This window comes from Lithobates pipiens, unplaced genomic scaffold (assembly GCF_037356315.1).
Source record: "Lithobates pipiens isolate NorthernLeopardFrog02 unplaced genomic scaffold, aLitPip1_a1.2 Scaffold_1, whole genome shotgun sequence".
NCBI lineage: Eukaryota > Metazoa > Chordata > Amphibia > Anura > Ranidae > Lithobates > Lithobates pipiens.
In genome coordinates this window covers 189,813,787-189,834,661 of record NW_027507685.1, presented here as the reverse complement: position 1 = coordinate 189,834,661, position 20,875 = coordinate 189,813,787, and the positions used below count along the sequence as shown (strand labels likewise).

The window sequence follows — 20,875 nt, the reverse complement described above, 5'->3', positions numbered from 1 at the left end:
CTGTGAGGAGTAGCGGATACAGGGGTGACAACGATGATTCCCACTTCAAGTGTCACCCTATTATAGGCAGTATCATAGGACTATAGTAGGCATGTGCAATTCGTTTCGTTAAGAATTTAACGAATTTTGACAAATGCGTTAATTTGGAAATATCCAAATTACCGAAAACTGGCTTAACAAATTTTTACGAATATTCTTAAAATTTGGAAATCCGAAAACACAAAAATCCGAAAATCTGAAATTACCAATAGTTTAGCTATTATAGGTATTGGCATTTCCTTTCAAATTTCCCTGTTGGTGAACATAATAAGAATTTATCCAAGGTTACAAAATAACGAACACCGTATCTATAAGAATGGAACTTAACTGATAAAGAATGAACTTTTTATTTATTCGTTCAGTTCCATTAGTTTAGATGCAGCATTTATTTTGGATAATTCATAGATTCGGATAAATTTGTATTTGTTACCTTCGCTAACAGCCACCTTTGAAAGGAAATTCCAATACCAATAATTTAAGTTGTAAGCTGCTATTTCGGATTTTCTTTTCAAACTTTCAAATTTATTTGCGATCATAACGAATGACCCAAAAAATGAATGAAACAAAAACTAAACACATTTTTCGGCAGTGCGCATGTCTAAACTATAGTTTCTGGAACAATCACACAGATATACCAGTGGACAAAGCAGGAAAAAAAACTTGAGTAACCCATATACATTGCAAGGATTTTAACCAACTTATGTTTTAGTGCTGTGAAAGTTTGACAATTCGTCATGCAACATTGTACTCATAATATTTTATAAGACACAGAGCTCTTGGTGTTTTTAAAAGCACTTTATTTTTTACTATATAAAAAAAAATATCCTTTTGTGTATAAAATATGTCAAATATGTCAGGACAGTATAAACTAGGGATGCACCAATACCAGTATTGGTGTCGATACCAAGCATTGGCGTTAGTATTTGTACTTGCTCAAATGCTCCCAATACCGAAACTGATACTTTGCAGTGCAATTTGCATTAATACAAAATGGGTGCAAATCACACTGCAAAGAATCGCATGCAATTTGAACAGGAACGCAGTGTGACTGTATATAGAAAGTGAAAAGCGCAATCTAGTGTGCAGTTTAAAAAAAGTTAGAACTCATAGATGTCCCGCTTAACTGATGGCAAATCACAGCTGCTGGAGGTGCTCGTAGGGCTGGAAGAGATGCAGAGGTGGTCCGCCCCAAGCTGATATCGCTTCCGCCCTATGCCCACGGAGTCCCAGGACTTCTCCAGGCATGTGAGCACCTCCAGCGGTGGACTGGGACACCCAGGAGCATAACTAGAACATTCAGGGCCCCGGTGCAAGAAAATATCCTTTCCATCTGCGCCCCCCTCCGACTTCCAATTTTGGGAGGGTGTCCATTCATATCCTTCCAGAACTATGCCTCCCCATATGCCCCCTGGGACATGCATCCAGCGCAATCACAGTGGCCCTTTACCATGCGATTAGCTGATCACATGTAAACAGACTTGCTGGTTATCAGCAGCCCTTTCCCCCCAGGCTGTCTAAGGAAAGAGGCATTAACTGCCAAGAATGTCAGTAAACTGTTTATTACTAATATGTGCTGTCTATCAGTGCTGCTTATTAGTGTCCAATGCCACCTATTAGTGTCCATCAATGTGCTCAATGCCCATCAGTGCTCATTAATGCCACCTATCAGTGCTGGCTTCCATTGCTCATTAATGCCACCTATCAGTGCTGATTAATACCCATCAGTGCCGTGCTGCCTATCCGTGCCACAGATCATTGTTTATCAATCCCACCTATCTGTTCCACCTACCAATGCTAATCAATGCCATCTATCAGTGTCACACAGCCTATCCTTGCCACAGATCATTGTTTATCAATCCCACCTATCTGTTCCACCTACCAATGCTAATCAATGCCATCTATCAGTGTCACACAGCCTATCCTTGCCACAGATCATTGCACATCAATGCCACCTATCAATGCCACCTGTCAGTGCCTCCTTTCAGCACTGCCTATCAGTGCACCCGCTCAGTGCTCATCAATGCTCCCTGCCTCCTCAGCACAGCTCTGAGTGGACAGTTCTCCCTGCACTCCCTCCTAACTCCATCCCTCCCCACTTCCTCCCTCGCACAGGATGACACAGCTGATCTGCTCCTTCTGCCCCCTCCCATCTCACACTTCCCGCGGTACACACAGGAGACGGGAGGGGGGAGGAGGACGAGATCGGCTGTGTCACCCTGTGGGAGTGAGGAGGGAGCAGGGAGAACTGTCGGCTCTGAGCTGTATGAGATGTGCTCTCCGCTCAGAGCCTTGGGACTAGCAACCTGCTGGGGACCCCAACAGTTGCGGAATGCTAGGGTGGACTGCTGTGATCCTGGTAGTTCTGCCACTGGGGACACCTATGTTGATTATCTTGCATGTGGCCAGATATTTACTGTAACTTCTAACTTTTTTTTTTTAACTGCCCACCACATGGGGCTTTTCCCTTTCTATACACACAGGGGGGAAATCTCATTTGATTCTTTGAAGTGTGATTTGCGTTATTTTTTTGTTAAATTTTTTTGTATTGACTCAAATCTCATCGCAAGTATCAGTACTTGGTATCGGCAAGTACTTGACCAAAAGTATTGGTGCTCGCCAATTATAAAAAAGTATCAGTGCAACCCTAGTAGAGACCCCATGGTGATCTCATTTTTTACCACAATTTTTTTGAAATGAAGAAACATGCTGGTATTGAGATGGTTTATAAAGGCCGCAGTTTAGGTAGTCACAAACTTCCAAAACACCCCTGTTATCTTTGTTTAGACAATAGGCCCAATTCACAAATTTTTAAAGCTCCCCCACCCTTCCACCTTCACTAAAAATCATATTAGTAACTTACATTCATAGGTTACTTTTAGTAACAATTTAGTGTTTTCCACTTCCTGAATGAGGCACTGGTGAGGTAGTCCTGGCCTCATATGCATCCTGGGAAGGCTACATTCCTAGTTCTATCCCCTTTAGCTGATGTGCCCTGTCATATGTTCAGAAGGCAGATGCAGCATTCCAGCAAGGGAGACGGATTCCATCTGCCCTCGGTGAAAATGGTCATTGTAAAGAATGGGTAGGAAAAGAAAAGGGTATGCAAGAAAGAAAAAACCTGCAATTATCTACAAGTATCCGTTATTGCTATTGGTAAGTTATGGTTGCATCTACTATACAGATACCCGCCCTTTGAGGGCAAGTCTGAAAAGGATGGTGGCACACCGCTTGTGTCATCCACAAGAAACTTTATTGGATACTGCTCAGACAGAACATGGTTTTTGCTATGGTGTTCTGTCTGATCAGTCTCCAAAAACAATTTTTGTGGAAACTGTGGATGATACCAGTGCTGTGTGACCTTCCTTTACAACTGGCATAGAATTTAAATATTCTCATTAACCCCCCCATCAGGTGTCAAGAGCCCCTCCATCAGAAGTCGAGTCAGCCGCTTACATCAGTGCACACCCCCAGGGCGGAACTAGGGGTGGACAGGAGGGGAAGCTGCCCTGGGCACAGTGGTGTGGGGGGGCACCACAAGGAGTGCGGGAGGGGGAATTTGGGGGACAGCAGTGGGAAAGAGTTATAGAAGGGGAAAATTGGGGAGGCGTGCTAGTAGTGGTGATTTGGAGGCATTTGTGTTGGGAAGAGGGAAGATTTGAGCTAGGAGGAACAATTTTTTGGTGCTGGGGGGGGGGGGGGATTTGTGCCAGTAGGGATGATTGGGGGGGGGGGGGTTTGTACTAGGAGATGGGGGGGGGGGGGGGAAGTATTTGTGTTTGGGAAATTTGAGACGTAGAGGATTTGTGCTAAGAGGTGCTGAATTTTTGTGAGGGGATATTTGTGCTAAGGGGATTTTGGGAGGCTGAGCTGGGGGGCAGTAGAGATTTGTGCTGGGTGTGGGGAATTCAGCATGGGTTTTTACTGATAGGAGAGGGAATAAGTATTACAGTACTGTTTATTTTGTTTTTTTTTGGGGGGGGGGGAGATTTTGCTGACAACGCTCATACATTTTGGGGGGCACAATTTGGCATGTTTAGGCTCTACATGATTTTGTCCCGGCACTGCACATCCCTTACCTTGTGCCTAGTGCCAGGTAGAAGCTGGGTGGATGGAGCAAGGAAGTACAACAGAGTCCGGAGGAGGGCTAGAGTCAGCTGCTGAATGCTGAGACCACAAGAGGTGGAGACAAAGGGGTGCCATGGCTGCACAGAGAGGCACAGATCTATAGGAGTAGTTCTTTTGCCAACTGCTGAGACAAGGTGGGGGGCAGAGACACGGGGTGTGCTGCAGGAGGTGCGAGGGTCACATGAAATGGCCTGGCCTGCTGAATTCGGCCTGCGGGGCCTTGTCTGACACATGTTCTTATACATAGATTGAGCTCTCTAATTTCGTATTGGACTTGGCTGTATATAACTTTTTTTTTTTAAAGGTGTCCTTATACTGGTGTTTTAGCTTTGTGAATTGAGCCCATCTCTTGTCACCTCCACCCAGTGTTGCAGAGGCAAGCTACACTAGTTCAACCATCCCTAAACAGGGGCGGGGGCCTTTGACACCATGTAGTACCCATATGTAATGCCATTTTAACATCTCTACCCTAGCAATTAACACCAATTCACACCTTACCATGTAATTTGAACAATTATCACATACAACACACTTTATGGCACCATGGATATGAAAGGTTGGTTTCACATACTTACACTTCCTGTAGAGCTTAGACCAAGGGTAGGCAACCTCAGCCCTCCAACTGTTTTGAAACTACAAGTCCCATGACACATTGCAAGACCCTGAAAATCAGGCATGACTCCTAGAGGTATGATGGAATTTGTAGTTGCTCCACAGCTGGAGTGCCAAGGTTGCCTACCCCTGGCTTCAATTCATCATCCTCTGTTTTCACATGCCATGGTGATTGGATTAAGGTGACTGAGTGACCCACGTGCCTATAAACACTAGAATATTTTCCTGATTCTGAGTTGAGGAATGCAGTTGGGTGAGTGGCAATACACCTTTAACATTGCAGAACAATCTAGTTGTATGTATCTAACTACTACTAACCAATATGGTGGAGCTTGGGCTTGGCTGCAGGTTCAGTTCAAACCCATGTTTAGCTAAACCTGGAAGTCGGCTGTCATTCGAGGGTCAACAAGCTACTTGTAGGGGTTTCCCTGCACAGACACAAAGGGGTGGAGATGCGTGTGATGACATTGACCTAATCTGGCCTCATGGTCAGATTAGGTCAATGTCATGAGCATCCTTACTCCTTTGTGTACATGCACCAGCGGGGTTGGGGATTCCCATCTACAGCTCATTGGCCCATAAATTACAACTGCCTTCCAGGTTCGGCCAAACACAAGCTCATCACCACTATCAATGGGGGGGGGGTAAACCTTTCCACTGGCCAATTACATTTTTTTCGTCAGGGCTTCCCTGAGACCTAAAAGTGACTTCAAGGGTTTCTCTAGGGCAGTAGTCTCCAAACTGGCCCAGGGGCCAGATACAGCCCTTTGCTCAATTTTATCCGGCCCTCGGGCACCATTTCATTTATTGATAAGCCTCATGCACACTGGACATTATAAAAAAAAAGCCAGTAATGTTGGCTGTAGCAAGCTGTAGTTTGTGTTTTTGTAGGAGATTTTTTCGGCGTTTAGCTGTATCGTCTTAGCTTTTTTTTTTTAGCTAAACTTTACACCCATAAAAGCTCATAGCTTAAAAATGCTGAAATGCCGAATAGCTGTGTTTTCAGATTTTTCCAGAGTTTAGTGTTTTTCCAGCTGAAAAACTTCTCTCAAAACCCACTAGTTTCGTTTTTATTTCCAGATAGAAAATGCCCCCTGCCAAAAATGCAGATAGCCTATGTGCATGGACACATGGAATTACATTCTGGGGAGTTTGATTGCAGAAAGTCTGAAGCCAAAAAAACGCAGCTGTAAAAACATGCAGTGTGCATGAGGCCCAACGATGGGGCCACAATGACACTAACTGAAACCAATGATGGCCACAGTCCGGCCCCCCTAAAGTCTAAAGAATAGTAAACTGGCCCCTTGTTTAGAAAGCTTGTAGACCCCTTCTCTAGGGTAAAAACACTGCTTTAGCCTAGGTTCACATTGGAGCGGATTAGAAATCATGCGAGTTCAGCTGAACTTGTGCGATTTCAACCTGGCAATGCAGTCTGACTTCAGGGGCGATTTGAGACATCCGTGTGGGTTCCTGCACAGATGTCTATACAAATCGCCCCCTGAAGTTGCCAAAAGTAGTACAGGAACTAGTTTTGGGACTCAGTTACATAGTAGGTGAAGTTGAAAAAGACAAGTCCATCAAATCCAACCTATGTGTGTGATTTTTATGTCAGTATTACATTGTATATCCCTGTATGTTGTGGTTGTTCAGGTGCTTATCTAATAGTTTTTTTTTAAACTATCGATGTGCCCTGCTGAGACCACCGCCCGTGGAAGGGAATTCCACATCCTTGCTGCTCTTACAGTAAAGAACCCTCTACATAGTTTAAGGGTAAACCTCTTTTCTAATATTGAGTGGCCACATGTCGTGTTAAACTCCCTTCCGCTGAAATGTTTTATCCCTATTGTGGGGTCACCAGTACACTATTTATAAATTGAAATCATATCCCCTCTCAAGCGTCTCTTCACCAGAAAAAATAAGTTCAGTGCTTGCGGCTCCACACAGATTCAGGCGGTGCCATTGCCGGCAATAGCTACTGATTGACATGCCAAATTGCATGCCAAATTGATTCAATGGGAACATGGGCTTAATGTGCAAGTTCACCTTTTTGCATAAAATGAAAAAGGTGCCCTAACGTACTACACCGTCCAACCCCCTCAGCCCCTGACGCATTCACCACCATGGATGATTAGCTTTAACTGCTCAAACAGCTGGTGCAGTGGTCTGGGGAATCAAAAGCTGCATTCTTCCCCTTAGGGATGCTGGGAGGGATTAGGGCATTTCCTATTGGTCACAACAGTAATGTGCAAGTGCTGACCAATCAGAATTGCGCTGATTCTTCCTGGCACCCTGAAGGAAAGTAGGGGAAGAAGACTGTGGCTTCCAAATCACTAGACCGCTGCAGCAGCATGGGAAATGACAGCTGATTGCCCATGGAGGCATTTGGAGAGTATGTAGGGTGTAAGTTCACCTTTTTTAATTTTTTTGAAAAGGTGAATGTGGGTTAGGTTTACACGAACACGTGTGACCAAGTGCATGCGTGTTTCCACACATTTTCCATATGTTCTTGTGTGCTGCATATAGTGCTGCCCAGTAGATGTGCAATATGTTTCGTTCCAAATTAATTTTTTGACTAAATTCTAAAAGTTCAGAAATATTTGAATTAAAGAGGGATTCCACCTAAAAAAAAATATTAAAAGCCAGCAGCTATAAATACTACAGCTGCTGACTTTTAATAAATGGACACTCACCTGTCCCGGGTTCCAGCAATGCCGGCAGCCGAGGCCGATCGCTCGGCTGCTGCCATCACCATTCTAGGTGAGGGAATCAGGAAGTGAAGCGAATCGGCTTCACTTCCCGGTTCCCTACTGCGCATGCGCGAGTCGCGCAGCGCAATAGGAATTGTCCGCGCTGTCACTGGGACCCGTGTGTGTCCCAGCAGACAGCACGGCAGGACAGGAAATGACATAGACTCCCATGGGAGTCTATGCCCTGAAGTGGGTGTAAATACCTGTCTTTGACAGGTATCTCCACCCCCTCCCCCCTGTAAGGTGCCAATTGTGACACCGGAGGGGGGGAGGGTTCCGATCAGCGGAAGATCCACTTTAGGGTGGAACCCCGCTTTAAAGAAAACCCGTTTCACAAATTTTTCCAAAATTTGAGCATAAGGAAATTCGAAGATTTGGAAATTCAAAAATCCGGCTTAATGTACACTGCTGCTGGTAAACGGACGTTTAGGAGCAGTTGGGTGTTTTTTTCAGCTGCCCCTGAACTCTCCTCTGTTATCTTATCAGTACATGTACACAGGGACATTTATAGTAGTTTCTAGGTAGTTGAGTTAAAAAGCATTTTTTGGAAAATTAAGTTCAGGACAGATGTTCAGAGGCATTTAAAACTCCAAATGCCTGTACCAGCTTGTAAACGTGGTAACGCACGTTTAGCTGCATTTTGTTCAGAGGTGTGTTTAATTTTTGACAATTTGCAAATAAAATAAAATGCTTAACGCAAATGCAGCATGTAAACGTGGCAAAATTGACCTTTTTTAAAAGTCTGTTACTATCTGTCAAGTTAAATCATTCAGGAGAGGTTTTAAAACGTTCCCGTGTACATTAAGCCAAAGAGAATCTGCAAATTCAAAAGAACTAAAATAAGAACAAAGAAAAGCTGAAAATGAGAATCTGAAATAAAGAGTAACTTGACTATTACATTATAGGTATTGTAATTTCCTTCCAAATTTGTCAGTGAATGTAACTAATATAAATTTGTCCAAACGTACAAATTATATCCAAAATAACGAATGCCGCATCTAAATAGCAATGGACTGAATTATAATAAAAAAATATAAACAGCATGTTTATTATTTTGTTACTTTCCAATTGTTTACATGCGACGTTCATTATTTAGGATAATTTCGTATTCGTTACATTCACTGACAGCCAAATTTGAAACGAAATTTCAATACCTATAATTTAATAGTTAAAAACAAAAATTAGAAAAAATCTGAATTACTATTATAGGTATTGAAATTTCCGTTCAAATTTGGCTGTTCGTGAATGTAACTAATACGAATCTATCTGACGTTGGGAATTACCCGAAATGACAAATATCACATCTAAACGAATGTAACAATAATAAATGTTTTTATTAATATTCGTTACATTCCCTTTGGATAATTCGTAGCTTTGGATAATTTGATATTCGTTACATTCACTAACAGCCAAATTTGGAAGGAAATTCCAATACAGTGGAACCGTGGTTAACGAGCGTTTTGAAAGACGAGCATCTGATTGCGTTTGTCTTGCAAAACTAGCAGAATTCAAGCTTGTGTGCAGTACCGCATTTGGCCAAAGGTGCGGGGGCGCTGGTGACACTCGGAATGGTTTTGAGCTGTTTGGAAATACTCGGAATCACTTGGAAATACTCCGTTCTCGAGGCTCTCCAGCACCCCTCACCTCTGGCCACATGCGGTATTGCATGCTATAGAAGTCAATGCGGATTATCATTTTTCCATTGACTTCTATGGGAGAACTCGCTTTAAAAAGCGAGTGCTTTGGATTATAAGCATTTTTCTGGAACGGATTATGCTCGTAATCCAAGGTTCCATTGTACCTATAATTTAATAGTTATTCCTTCAGATTTTCTAATTTTCGTTCTTATCTTTGGATTTTCTTCTTTTTGTATTTTCAGATTTCTGAATTCGAATTTCTGCATTTTCTTGAAATAACTGACCCGAAAATAAACAATTTTTTTTAGCAGTGCACATGTCTACTGCCCAGTCATTTTTCATTAGGCTGCTGTGCCTGCGAGAAACACAAAGTCCCTGAGGCTAGACTCGCACTACTCCATGTTGGGAACACACGCACAATGGTTCTCGGAAAAGGGACTTATTTTTTTGCATTTCTTGTGCATAGGGCAGCCATTGAAATGAATGTGCAGGAATACGCTGAAAACATGAGTGCGCGCACACCTGTAGGCGTCAACATAGCGCGATCCTTTTCCCAAAGTCTCTGCATTGAACCGGCCTGTTAGCAGGGACGTAGAGTCGCCATTAACATTCAATGCTGAAGGGCCGCGTAGTGTGAACATCGCCTTGCGCTTTCAGTTACTGCACTTTATAAATCGCTGTCGCTCTTTCAGTAAGTCCCTGGAAATCCTATCCCACTTTTTCATGAAAATTAATAATTTCCTGCAGCATAATAAAGTCTGAGAAACGTGATTCAGTGCGAGCAGCATATTTCCTACCAGAAAAAAATTGCTGTCTGGATAAATGTAAAAAAAAAATCTATTTAAAATGTCTTTGACATCTGAGTCAGTCATGTAAACCTGATTTTGTTCTCAGCAGGCTGTCCTCTTCTCAGGCCTATAGAGTTTTGTTGCAGCAGGGACCAAATTAATCACAGCAGGAGACGGAGTGGAGTTCTGTAGAAAACGCAATCTGCGTGCCGAGAGACCGTTCAGCCTTTCTAGGTCATCCATATTCTGGAGGCTTCTGCTGCATCTGATTTTATTGCCATCCCGGGGAAGGGAGCCCACCACTGTTTGTCAGACTGATGTATTGGTCTCATACTGTTTTTGGTTCTGGTACTTTTGGCTTCTGCTTTCTATATGCATGTGATGCAGCGGCCAGACGTCAGTATACTGTTCTCAATAAACTGGCATGGGCAAGGCACATCCAGGATACCGGTATGGCGGGCGCCATGGGATTTTGGTAGCTGGCCTGCGATGAGGAGACGAACGTAACAGGCACTTGCTATAACCAGCAGCTGCCGAGCCATTACCTGATGGGGGAGGAAAAACGATTGTTATACAAACTTTGGAAAAAGGAAGAACAGAACAGAACGGTAGTTCTATGCGTTTGTAGTGCCACATCCAATATTAGTCACAAATAGGAAGACACACTTGGCAATAAAAAATATTCTTTAGTAACATTGTAGAACATTATTTTATTACTTATTAGACATGTTAGATAAAATACATAGAATGTTTAACCACTTCAGACCCGGAAGATTTGGCTGCTGAATGACCAGAGCAATTTGGCACTGCGTCGCTTTAACTTATCAACAATTAAGCGGTCGTGCGATGCTGCACCCAAACAAAATTGATTCCTTTTTTTATTTCCCACAAATAGAGCTTTCTTTTGGTGGTATTTGATAATCTCTGCGGTTTTTATTTTTTGCGCTATAAACAAAAAGTGATAACTTTGGAAAACACAATATTTTGTACAATTTGCTATAATATCCCCATTTATTTTTTTAAAAAAGCTAATTTTTTTCTCAGTTTAGGCCGGTGTGTTCTACATATTTTTGTTAAAACGCAATATACGTATATTGATTTGCGTAAAAGTTAGTGTCTACAAAATAGGGGATAGTTTTATAGAATTTTTTTTTTTTTTATTAGTAATGGCGGCGATCTGCGAGGACATGGCGGACACATCGGACGCTTTTGACACATTTTTGGCACCATTGGCATTTCTACAGCGATCAGTGCTATAAAAATGCTCTGATTACTGTAAAAATGTCACTGGCAGGGAAAGGTGTTAACACTAGGGGGCGATCAAGGAGTTAACTGTTCCCTGTGTGTGTTTATAACTGTAGGGGGAGGAACTGACCTAGAGGAAATGACAGTGATTCCTGGCTTTTAGAAACTTACAATCTGCCTCTCCAAACAGAACAGGGATTTGTGTGTTCTGCCTCTTGTGCCCACAATCACTCGTGGCCGGCAGTGATCGGCACCCCCGCAGTGCAGCGGCCTGCTATCCCCCTTAAAGGAGCCGACGTATAGCTCACCGGATCGTGCCGACCTGCCGCAGTATGATGGTGGCTGGTCGGCAAGCAGTTAAGCAGTTGGTAACCTTGTCACCATATCCGAAAAATATTATACAAACTTTAAGAATAAGATATCGTTAAAGTGGAAGTAAACAAATGCCTTGCATACTAGCACATCATGTGACACCTGCAAACGAAGCCTGTGTTGTCCTCGCTGCAGGCCGGATCCATCTGGGGCCGCGGACTCCGGCTTTGTGACTGTCCGGTGGCGCGTGGAGTCACTCCTGCACATTCCGTCACCAGTCATGGCACTCGCTTTGGCACGGGTGGCTGTTCCTTCAGAACACATGCACCGTTGACGACATTGGCGCAGTATACAGTAAATATCTCCTGAACAGCGTTTAGAAGATTTACAGTACCTATAGGTACAGGGACCATGTAAGGATTTTTGACGCCCTAGGCGAAACCTAATTTTGCCACCCCTGACTCCGCCCCCTTTGTCCTGCCCATTTAACTCATTTGTCCTACCTGACCATTACACTGACCTGCCTGACCACTAAACTCGCCTACCTGACACACTGACCGACCTGGTTCCTGAACTACTCACACCCTCCCATCCACACACAGTGCAATGTAGATCGGAAGATCCATCCTCAACTCTTCATGGCCTCATCCATCTCATCGGAGCTCTCCTCGGCAGTGGGTGGGCAGTGTTTAGGAGTCCCCACCAGCGCCATCCAGATGCTCCTTGGTGCCAACTAACAGTTGCTGCACCTTTCCCAATGCTCCCATGATCTCCACCGAGCCCCTCTGCTGTACACTGACACAGGCCGCAGCAGTGGGACAGGCTGGAGCAAAGGAGTCCTGGGGCTGGCGCTGTCATGTATTACTGGAGATGTGACAGCAGGGAGCTCAGTGGGACACATCGGGGGATTGGCAGCACCTGCAGCGGATGTGTTCTGAACGGGGCTCACAGTGACCAGGAGAGCTGAGCTCGCCCACGCCTGGGGTTTCACTGGGACAGAGGCCGTGGCTGTGCCCTAGGCAGCTGCCTAATTTACCTAATGGTAGCACCCACCGGCCCTGTATAGGTAAGCCTTATTCTAGGCTTACCTATAGCTACATGTATACAGGAAGGTATAAAACCTCTATAAAGCAGGCGTAAACTTGTGTCTGCCATTTTTGTCCACCTACAGGTAAGCTTTATTATAGACTTACCTGTAGGTGGACTGTGCACTGTGAGGACCAGTTCACACCACAATTTCTGGGGTCTTGATGCATTTCTGCATGCGCATATTTTATGCATTTCATTGTTTTTTCCCTATTTTTTCTTATTTCAGGATGTTCCAGTGGGTTTTCGATACGCTTTGTTTTGGTGCATTTTGTTGCGTTCCAGATGAGTTTCATACAGAAAGTGCAGCATGTTCTACTTTTGTTGACTGTACTGCACTGATGCGAACTAGGGTCATTAAAATAAACGCTATGAATGCGTTTTTATGCAGATTAAAAACGCACTGGACTGCGTTTGGCATGCACCAGGCCTTAGGCCTGGTTCACACATGTGTTTTTAGTGCTTTTTGCAGAAACACACTACAGTCCATTTAACATGGCTCCCTGTGGAACACGTTCACAGCAAAGCTTTCTCTCAGCTGCTGCAATTTTTGGAAAGGGTCAAGGACTTATTCAAATGCAAAATGGTGCATCTTTGGTTCAATGAAGAAGCTGCAGAAAAGCATGTAGTCATTTTTGCTGTGATTTTGCCACATTTTGTGCTTTTTAATCCAATACCCAACAAAAGAAAAAGCATAAAAAGCATAAACATGTAAAAGTGTGTGCAAAAACACACCACAAAAGTACTACAAAAACTGCCATGATGTGAACCAGGCCTTGGGGCCTGGTCACACCAGGATGCGGTGTGGAAAAACCCACGTTCCGTGCTTGTTTCCTAAACTGCGTTCAAAACGCACTGCAGTTAGTATCTGCAGAGGATGTCAATGTTAACTCCAAATTAAGTGCATTTACCTGCAGGGTACAGCAGCACCATGTGATCCAGTTCCTGCTCATTTTATAAGTAGTGCACTACTTTTGGTGTGATCCTTTGCGATTAAAGCCCCACTGAATGGACTGAAAACACACTGCACCTGGATCAAATGTGAATTGTGCAGGAACCTATAGAGCGTTTGTGTATGATTCATGGTGCGAACTGGCCCTCAAGGTAGATCTTGCCTAATTCCTAGAGTTCATATACAGTATCTCACAAGTGAGACCCCTCACATTTGTGTAAATATTGTATTATATCTTATGTGACAAAACTGACGAAATTACACTTTTCTACTATGTAAAGTAGTGAGTGTGCAGCTTGTATAACGGTGTAAATTTTCTGTCACCTCAAAATAACTCAACACACAGCCATTAATGTCTAAACCGCTGGCAACAAAAGTGAGTACACCCCTAAGTGAAAATGTTCAAATTGTGCCCAAATTGTCAATATCTTGTGGCCACCATTATTTTCCAGCACTGCTTTAACCCTCTTATGCAGGGAGTTCACCAGAGCTTCACAGATTGCCACTGGAGTCCTCTTCCACTCCTCCAACATCCATAATGACATCACGGAACTGGTGGATGTTGGGAGACCTAGCACTCTTCCACCTTCCGTTTGAGGATGCCCCACAGATTTTCAATAGGGTTTAGGTCTGGAGACATGCTTGGCCCGCCCATCACCTTTACCCTCAGCTTCTTTAGCAAGGCAGTGGTCACTTTGGAGGTGTGTTTGGGGGCGTTATTATGTTGGAATACTGCCCTGCGGACCAGTCTCTGAAGGGAGGGGATTATGCTCTGCTTCAGTATATCACAGGTCAGCATTCATGGTTCCCTCAATGACCTGTAGCTCCCCAGTGCCGGCGGCACTCGTGTAGCCCCCAGACCATGACACTCCCACCACACTTGTCTTTTGTACGCCTCACCTGGTTGCTGCCACACACGCTTGACACCATCTGGACCAAATAAATTCATCCTGGTCTCATCAGACCATAGGACATGGTTCCAGTAATCCATGCCCTTTGGTCTGCTTGTCTTCAACAAATTGTGGGCTTTCTTGTGCATCATCTTAAGATTAAACACTAGGGGGGGATCAAAGGGTTAAGTGTCCTAGGGAGTGATTATAACTGGGGCAATGGGCTTCCATTGACATGACACGGATCACTGCTTCCAATGACAGGGAGCAGTAGATCTGTCATGTCATTAGGCGAAACGGGGAAAATACTTGTTTACAAAGGCATCTCCCCTTTCTTCCGCTCTGTGACATGATCATGAGCCCCCAGCAGACATCAAGTCCGCAGGACCTGCGGGCACAATCACGGAGTATGTGGTGAGCGCTCGTGCCCACAATGCTGCAATTTACAGGGGACTTGCCTGTACACCCATTTGCCCAGCCGTGCCATTGTGCTGACGTACACCGTTGTGCGCTGGCCAGCTAGTGGATAGATGTGACCCGAGACTTACGCTGACCACAGATAAGATTCATCTATGGGCGAGGCTGGTCGTACCCAAGGTGATCATCCATAGACTTGAGCACAACCAGCCTGTTGGATTTTTTTTTTTTTTACATAAGATTACTGCCGGTGGCTACAGCTGCCAGCAGTGATTGTATTCTGCTGGCCAGGAAGGCTCCCCTCTGGCAGAATACAAGAGCACTGTGGGAGGGATTCCCCCCTCAACACTGAATTGAGCAAAGAAAATTGATTCATCTATGGTCTGCTTTAGAGAAACAGATCTGTCAAATTTAAGAGAATCTGAATTAAGTGGGGGCATTCCAGATACTCACTTCTGGTTCATCCCACAGAATGAGGGGAATCTTCTGGTTGCACAGTACAGGCTTGTGTCTGGATTCACTGGCCAGCAGGGGGCTCTCCTCCGTCATGGGGTCTTCTGTGCTGATCTGTGCAAACATTGGGTCAGCGGGAATTTCTATTACAATAAATAGTTGGCCCAAGCAATGTCTGACATCATCCTGTGTGTGGAAAAGAGAAGATACAAGGTGACACCTAAAAGAAAAACTTTTAAAACAGAACTAGCTAAAGAGGGCAAGATTGAAGTATATATAATTTTATATCACACACACTATTTACTGACAACATGTGGAAGAGTAGAGAGGATATAAAAACTGGGCAGTATATGCAGGAGATGAGTACGGCTGTATATGGGGCATTATATACAGGAGTACTGACATGATATATGGGGCATTAAATACAGGAGAGGGGTATGAGTGTATATGGGGCAGTATACACTGGAGTGCAGGTGTATATGGGGCATTATATACAGGTGAGCAGTACAGGTGTATATGGGGCATTGTATACAAGCGAGGGGCATGAGTGTATGATATAGGGCAGTATATATAGAAGAGTACAGGTGTATATGGGCAGTATATACAGGAGAGGCGTACATGTGTATATGGGGCAGTATATTCAAGGAGTACAGGTGTATATGGACAGTATATACAGGAGGGAGTACAAGCATATAATATGGGCAGTATATACAGAAGAGTACGGGTGTATATGGGGCAGTATATACTGGAGAGGGGTACAGGTGTATATGGGGCACTATATACTGGAGAGGGGTACAGGTGTATATGGGGCAGTATATACTGAGAGGGGTACGGGTGTATATGGGGCAGTATATACTGGAGAGGGGTACGGGTGTATGATGTGGGGCAATATAAGGCAGTAAATACAGAAGAGGAATGTGGAGGGTTTTGTATGGGGTTCGCCTACACAATGGCGATGCATGACTCTGAACCAGGCCAGGCGGTATGTAGGGCAATCCCCAGCAATCAGGAGAAGACAGTCCACCTCCAAACCTCCTCCACCTCCAGCCCTCTGCTGGAGCCAAAAAACAGGGATCTGGTTTAAAGAAGAGACTGTGACTGAGACTTAAAGTGGATGTAAACCCACTCTCGTCCTTTCTAAACTACTGCAATATTGGTTATGCCCATGGACTGTCTGCTGGTGTTCTGCGATTGTGACATGGAGATGTAAACAAGGCTCTTTTTCCTGTTCTGTCTAGCAACATGACAGGGATTTACTGCTCCCAGTGATCTGTCATGTTCTAGTGATCCCATCCCCCCTACAGTTAGAACACAGGGAGGGAACACTTAACCCCTTGATTGCCCCCTAGTGTTTAACACCTTCCCTGCCAGTGTCATTTACACAGTAATCTGTGCATTTTTATAGCACTGCTCGCTGTATAAATGTCACTCGTCCCAATAGTGTCAAGTGTCTGATGTGTCTGCCTCAATGGTGCAGTCATGATAAAAATTGCAGGTTGCCGCCATTACTAATAAAAAAAATTATAAAAATGCCATAAATCTATTCCCTAGTTTATAGACGTGATAACTTTTGCGCAAACCAATCAATATACGCTTATTGCCTTTTTTTTTTTTTCAAAAAATGTGAAGAATACATATCTGCCTAAACTGCCGAAGAAATTTGTGTTTGTTTTTTGGGATATCTTGGCAAAAAGTAAAAATTGCGTTTTTTCAAAATTTACCTTTCTTTGGTTTATAACGCAAAAAATAAACCGCAGAGGTGATTAAATACCACCAAAAGAAAGCTCTATTTGTGGGAAAAGGACATCCATTTTGTTTGGGTACAGAATCATATGACCGCGCAATTGTCAGTTAAAGCGACGCAGTGCCGTATTGCAAAAAGTGCTCTGGTCAGGAAGGAGGTAAATACTTCCGGGGCTGAAGTGGGTTTAACAAATTCAGAATGAAACAAGTTGCACATGTCTAGTAAGAGAGCTATTTTATATTACATATTGTATATGTATATATGGACTATTTATGATCATGTTTTGGGTTGGAGTTCTGCATTGCTCTCATTGCAAATGTTGCTGTAAATTTTTCACACCGCTAGTAAATATTGGGATGCTTATGGTACTTATTCATCCATGAGTAGCATTACATTTAAAGATTCTTTAGTCCATGGAGATTTGCAAACAAGGGATGCTTTACAAGGGAACTGGCAGCAATGCAAATCGGCCCAGATTAGCCAGTAATCATTCAGTGAATGGTATGCTTGTATGTTGGGGAAAAATTTAAGGAAACATTTTGAGAAGCAGGGGTATGGTCATTGCAAACAACCTTCTGAAAATGCTAATTGCCTGCCTGTTATACTGACCAATACTTTCAGATCACTCACTCGAAACAAGTATCACAATCTGCAAATCAGGAAAGTTGGTGACCTAGTCCTGAGATAATACTGAAACAAGGGGGACAAGCATGATAGCCAAGCAGCTAGTATTTTTAGAATGAGGGGCCAGCCATAGCTGCCATGACAGGCTCGCTAATCATTTCAATAAGGATTTCTGGCTGTTTTCTACTCCACTCACCTGATGCATGCTGGCTAAGTGCTGGGAAAGTCTCTGCTGACAGCCCCACAGATGGAAGTAGATGAAGCATAGCTGGCCAATGGTGTAAAGGAAATTAACGGATGGAATGATGCAACAGCAAGTATGTGCTTACAAACTTAAAGTGAATTTACCATTATACACACTAATGCAACCGATGAGAGGAAACAAAATCTGTACACTTCAGCACTTTAATAAAAAAGCATTTAAAGCGGATGTAAAACCCATTTTTTAAACTTGCAGACTATATATATATATATATATATATATATATATATATATATATATATATATGAGAGGGTGTGTTACTGTTTGCAAGTGGTTTACTGGGATTATGGCTGGAGAGATCAGACATAATCCTGGTATGGTTTCTTTTCAGCAGTTGGTCAGCTTTCTTATGAAACTGCCACTCGCCAGTGTTTCTCGGGCAAACCAGTGGGAACAGCAAGCCTGAGAAACTATCTGACAGCTGTTAGGCAATCAAAGAGTTAGTACTCTGATCCCTGTACTAATATAGTAGTGGATTGAGGATATAGAGAGATCTCTATTTCAATAACATGCATGAGTGAGTTTGGGGTGGAGAAACTTGACTGACCTGCTGCTCTTAACCCAATGGAACACCTTTGGGATGAATTAGATTGGAGACTGCGAGCTAGGCCTTCTCGTCCTGGCTTCTCCTCCAACATCAGTGCCTGACCTTACAAATGCGCTTCTAGAAGGATGGTCAAACATTCCCATAGGCACACTACTAAACCTTGTGGACAGCCTTCCCAGAGGAGTTGAAGCTGTTAAAGCTGCAAAAGGTGGGCCAACTCAATATGACCCTACAGACTAAGCAGTGGCATTGCTGGGGGGTGCACCCGGGGTGACACCCTTAGAGGGATGACACCATCCTGAGTGCAGTGGAGGGTCTTGGAGGCAGGGCTCTTAAGCTGCACGCTATCAATGCCTGAGTGAGACTCACTGCTGCCGCAGTTTCCTCCTTTCACGATACAGACGTGCTGCCCAGAGAGTGACAGTCTGCGCAAGGGACTCTCCAGGCGGCTGCACACTGAAGCCTTCTCTGCCCACCGCCCAGGTGCATGGGGGGAGGTCTGCTCTTATTGGGGGGGTGTTTATCCTGCGGTGGCTCTGCACTTATTGGGGATGTCATCCTGAGAGGTCTGCACTTATTCACTTATTGGGGGGGGGGGGGGGGGGTCTGCACTGATGTAGGGGGTTAGTTATACTGATGGGGGGTGGTTTATCCTGAGGGGCGACTATAGTGGGTGGGGGTGACACCATGTTTTACAGCACCGGTTGACACCAACCCTAGTGGCACCATTAAAGTTCAAGTGTTTGTAAAGGCAGGTGTCCCAATACTTTTGGTAACATAGTGTGTAATATAAATGTATGTGTATATATTCTCTCTCTCTCTCTCTCTCTCTCTCTCTCTCTCTCTCTCCCTCCCTCTCCCTCTCTCCCTCTCTCCCTCTCTCCCTCTCTCCCTCTCTCTCTCCGAGAGCAGCTATCGATATCAATTTTACATTACATAGATTGCAGGCAGTCATGGAGTTCTTTGCTTAATGCAAGAGAGAAAACTGACTGGAAGAGACTGTCAAGTCACCTGACCAAGCTTCCTTCCAGATTTTTGTTTCCTACTCAAATTACTTTTAACGCTCTGCTTAGAAATCTCACCCATTGCTTTGCTTTAAATGTGCATTTTTTTTGCTACAGTAAGGCCATATTAATCCATTTCAAATGCACTCCTTGTTTTGATGCACTCTGACCTTTTGTATATCTTTCATTGCAACTACAATTGGGCTTCAAGTTAAACTGAGTGCACACTCTGAATTTAGCACAGCTGCAGTGCTTTCTGGACTGCAGTAGTATCTCACGGACTGTTTTTTTATTAGCTTTCTGGAATGGCTCTTATTATTCGGAGGAGAGGCCTGCTATGGAAATCAATGAGTTTCCTTTTTTAGAGAAGAGAAGGTCAGCACAGTAAGTCAGGGCATGTCATATCTGTGAGTACCTAAATGGCATATTGCTAGAGGAAGACGAAATTCCCCTTTCAGTTGCTGAAATCATTTCATTAAATCTGACTCAAAGAATCTCATAAAAAATACTGTACTGAGATCAAATTTTAACGTCTGAAACTTGGTCTAGACCTGTAATTTTTTTTTAGTCTCCCATAACTGCAAAAACCGGTGAGAATGTATTATTCGCCCCCTGCAGCAATGACATTACACACTTCGCCCTTGTACACACGGTCGGAGATTCCGATGGAATGTGTCCTATCGGACCGTTTCGTCGGATATTCCGTCTGTGTGTGGTCTGCATCGGACTGTTTCCGTCGGAATATCCGACGGACCAACTTTTCCAACTTGCCGGTAAAATTTTCTGACAGAATGCTCCGATCGGACATACTCCGATAATGTGTAGCCTACTCCGACGGACAAAGTGCCACACATGCTCAGATCAAATTCCTAGACCAAAGCTATTGGCTACTAGCCTGAACGTAGTCCCGTTGTAACGAAATAACGTTGTCACGTTATGTACAATCGGATTTTCCGGCAACTTTGTCCGACCGTGTGTATGCAACAGTTTCGGACAAAATCCGTCGGATTTGGTTGTCAGAATGTCTGACCGTGTGTACAAGGTCTAAGGGGTGTATTTACAGGTGCATCTCATAAAATTAGAATATCAAAAAGTTTATTTCAGTAATTGAATTCAAAAAGTAAAACTTCTATATTTTATATAGATGCACTACACACAGTGATGGATTTCAAGCATTTTCTTTTCATTTTGATTGTCTTATAGATTGTGAAAACCCAAAATTCGGTATCTCAGAAAATGTGAATATTACATAAATCCAATAAAATTAATCCAAAAATGTTGGCCTACTGAAAAGTATGTCCATGCACAGTATAGTATGCAATCAATACTTGGTCAGAGCTCCTTTTGCATGAATTACTGCATCAGTGCGGCATGGCATGGAGGCGATCAGC

General features: G+C 43.7%; 1 protein-coding gene across 2 annotated transcripts in view; it reads right to left on the bottom strand.

The window, feature by feature from the left end:
- Positions 1–3,993: 3,993 nt before the first annotated feature.
- The window catches only part of TMEM268 (transmembrane protein 268), a 133,237-nt gene continuing 116,355 nt past the window's right edge, over positions 3,994–20,875 (bottom strand). For both annotated transcript variants that reach the window (XM_077479046.1, XM_077479045.1), the window contains exons 7-9: positions 17,868–17,939; positions 15,304–15,489; positions 3,994–10,493 (exon numbers count right to left, since the gene is read on the bottom strand). In XM_077479046.1, coding sequence (XP_077335172.1) covers positions 10,317–10,493; positions 15,304–15,489; positions 17,868–17,939 — 435 coding nt within the window. In that variant the 3' untranslated portion in view covers positions 3,994–10,316. The remainder of the gene's footprint in view (positions 10,494–15,303; positions 15,490–17,867; positions 17,940–20,875) is intronic.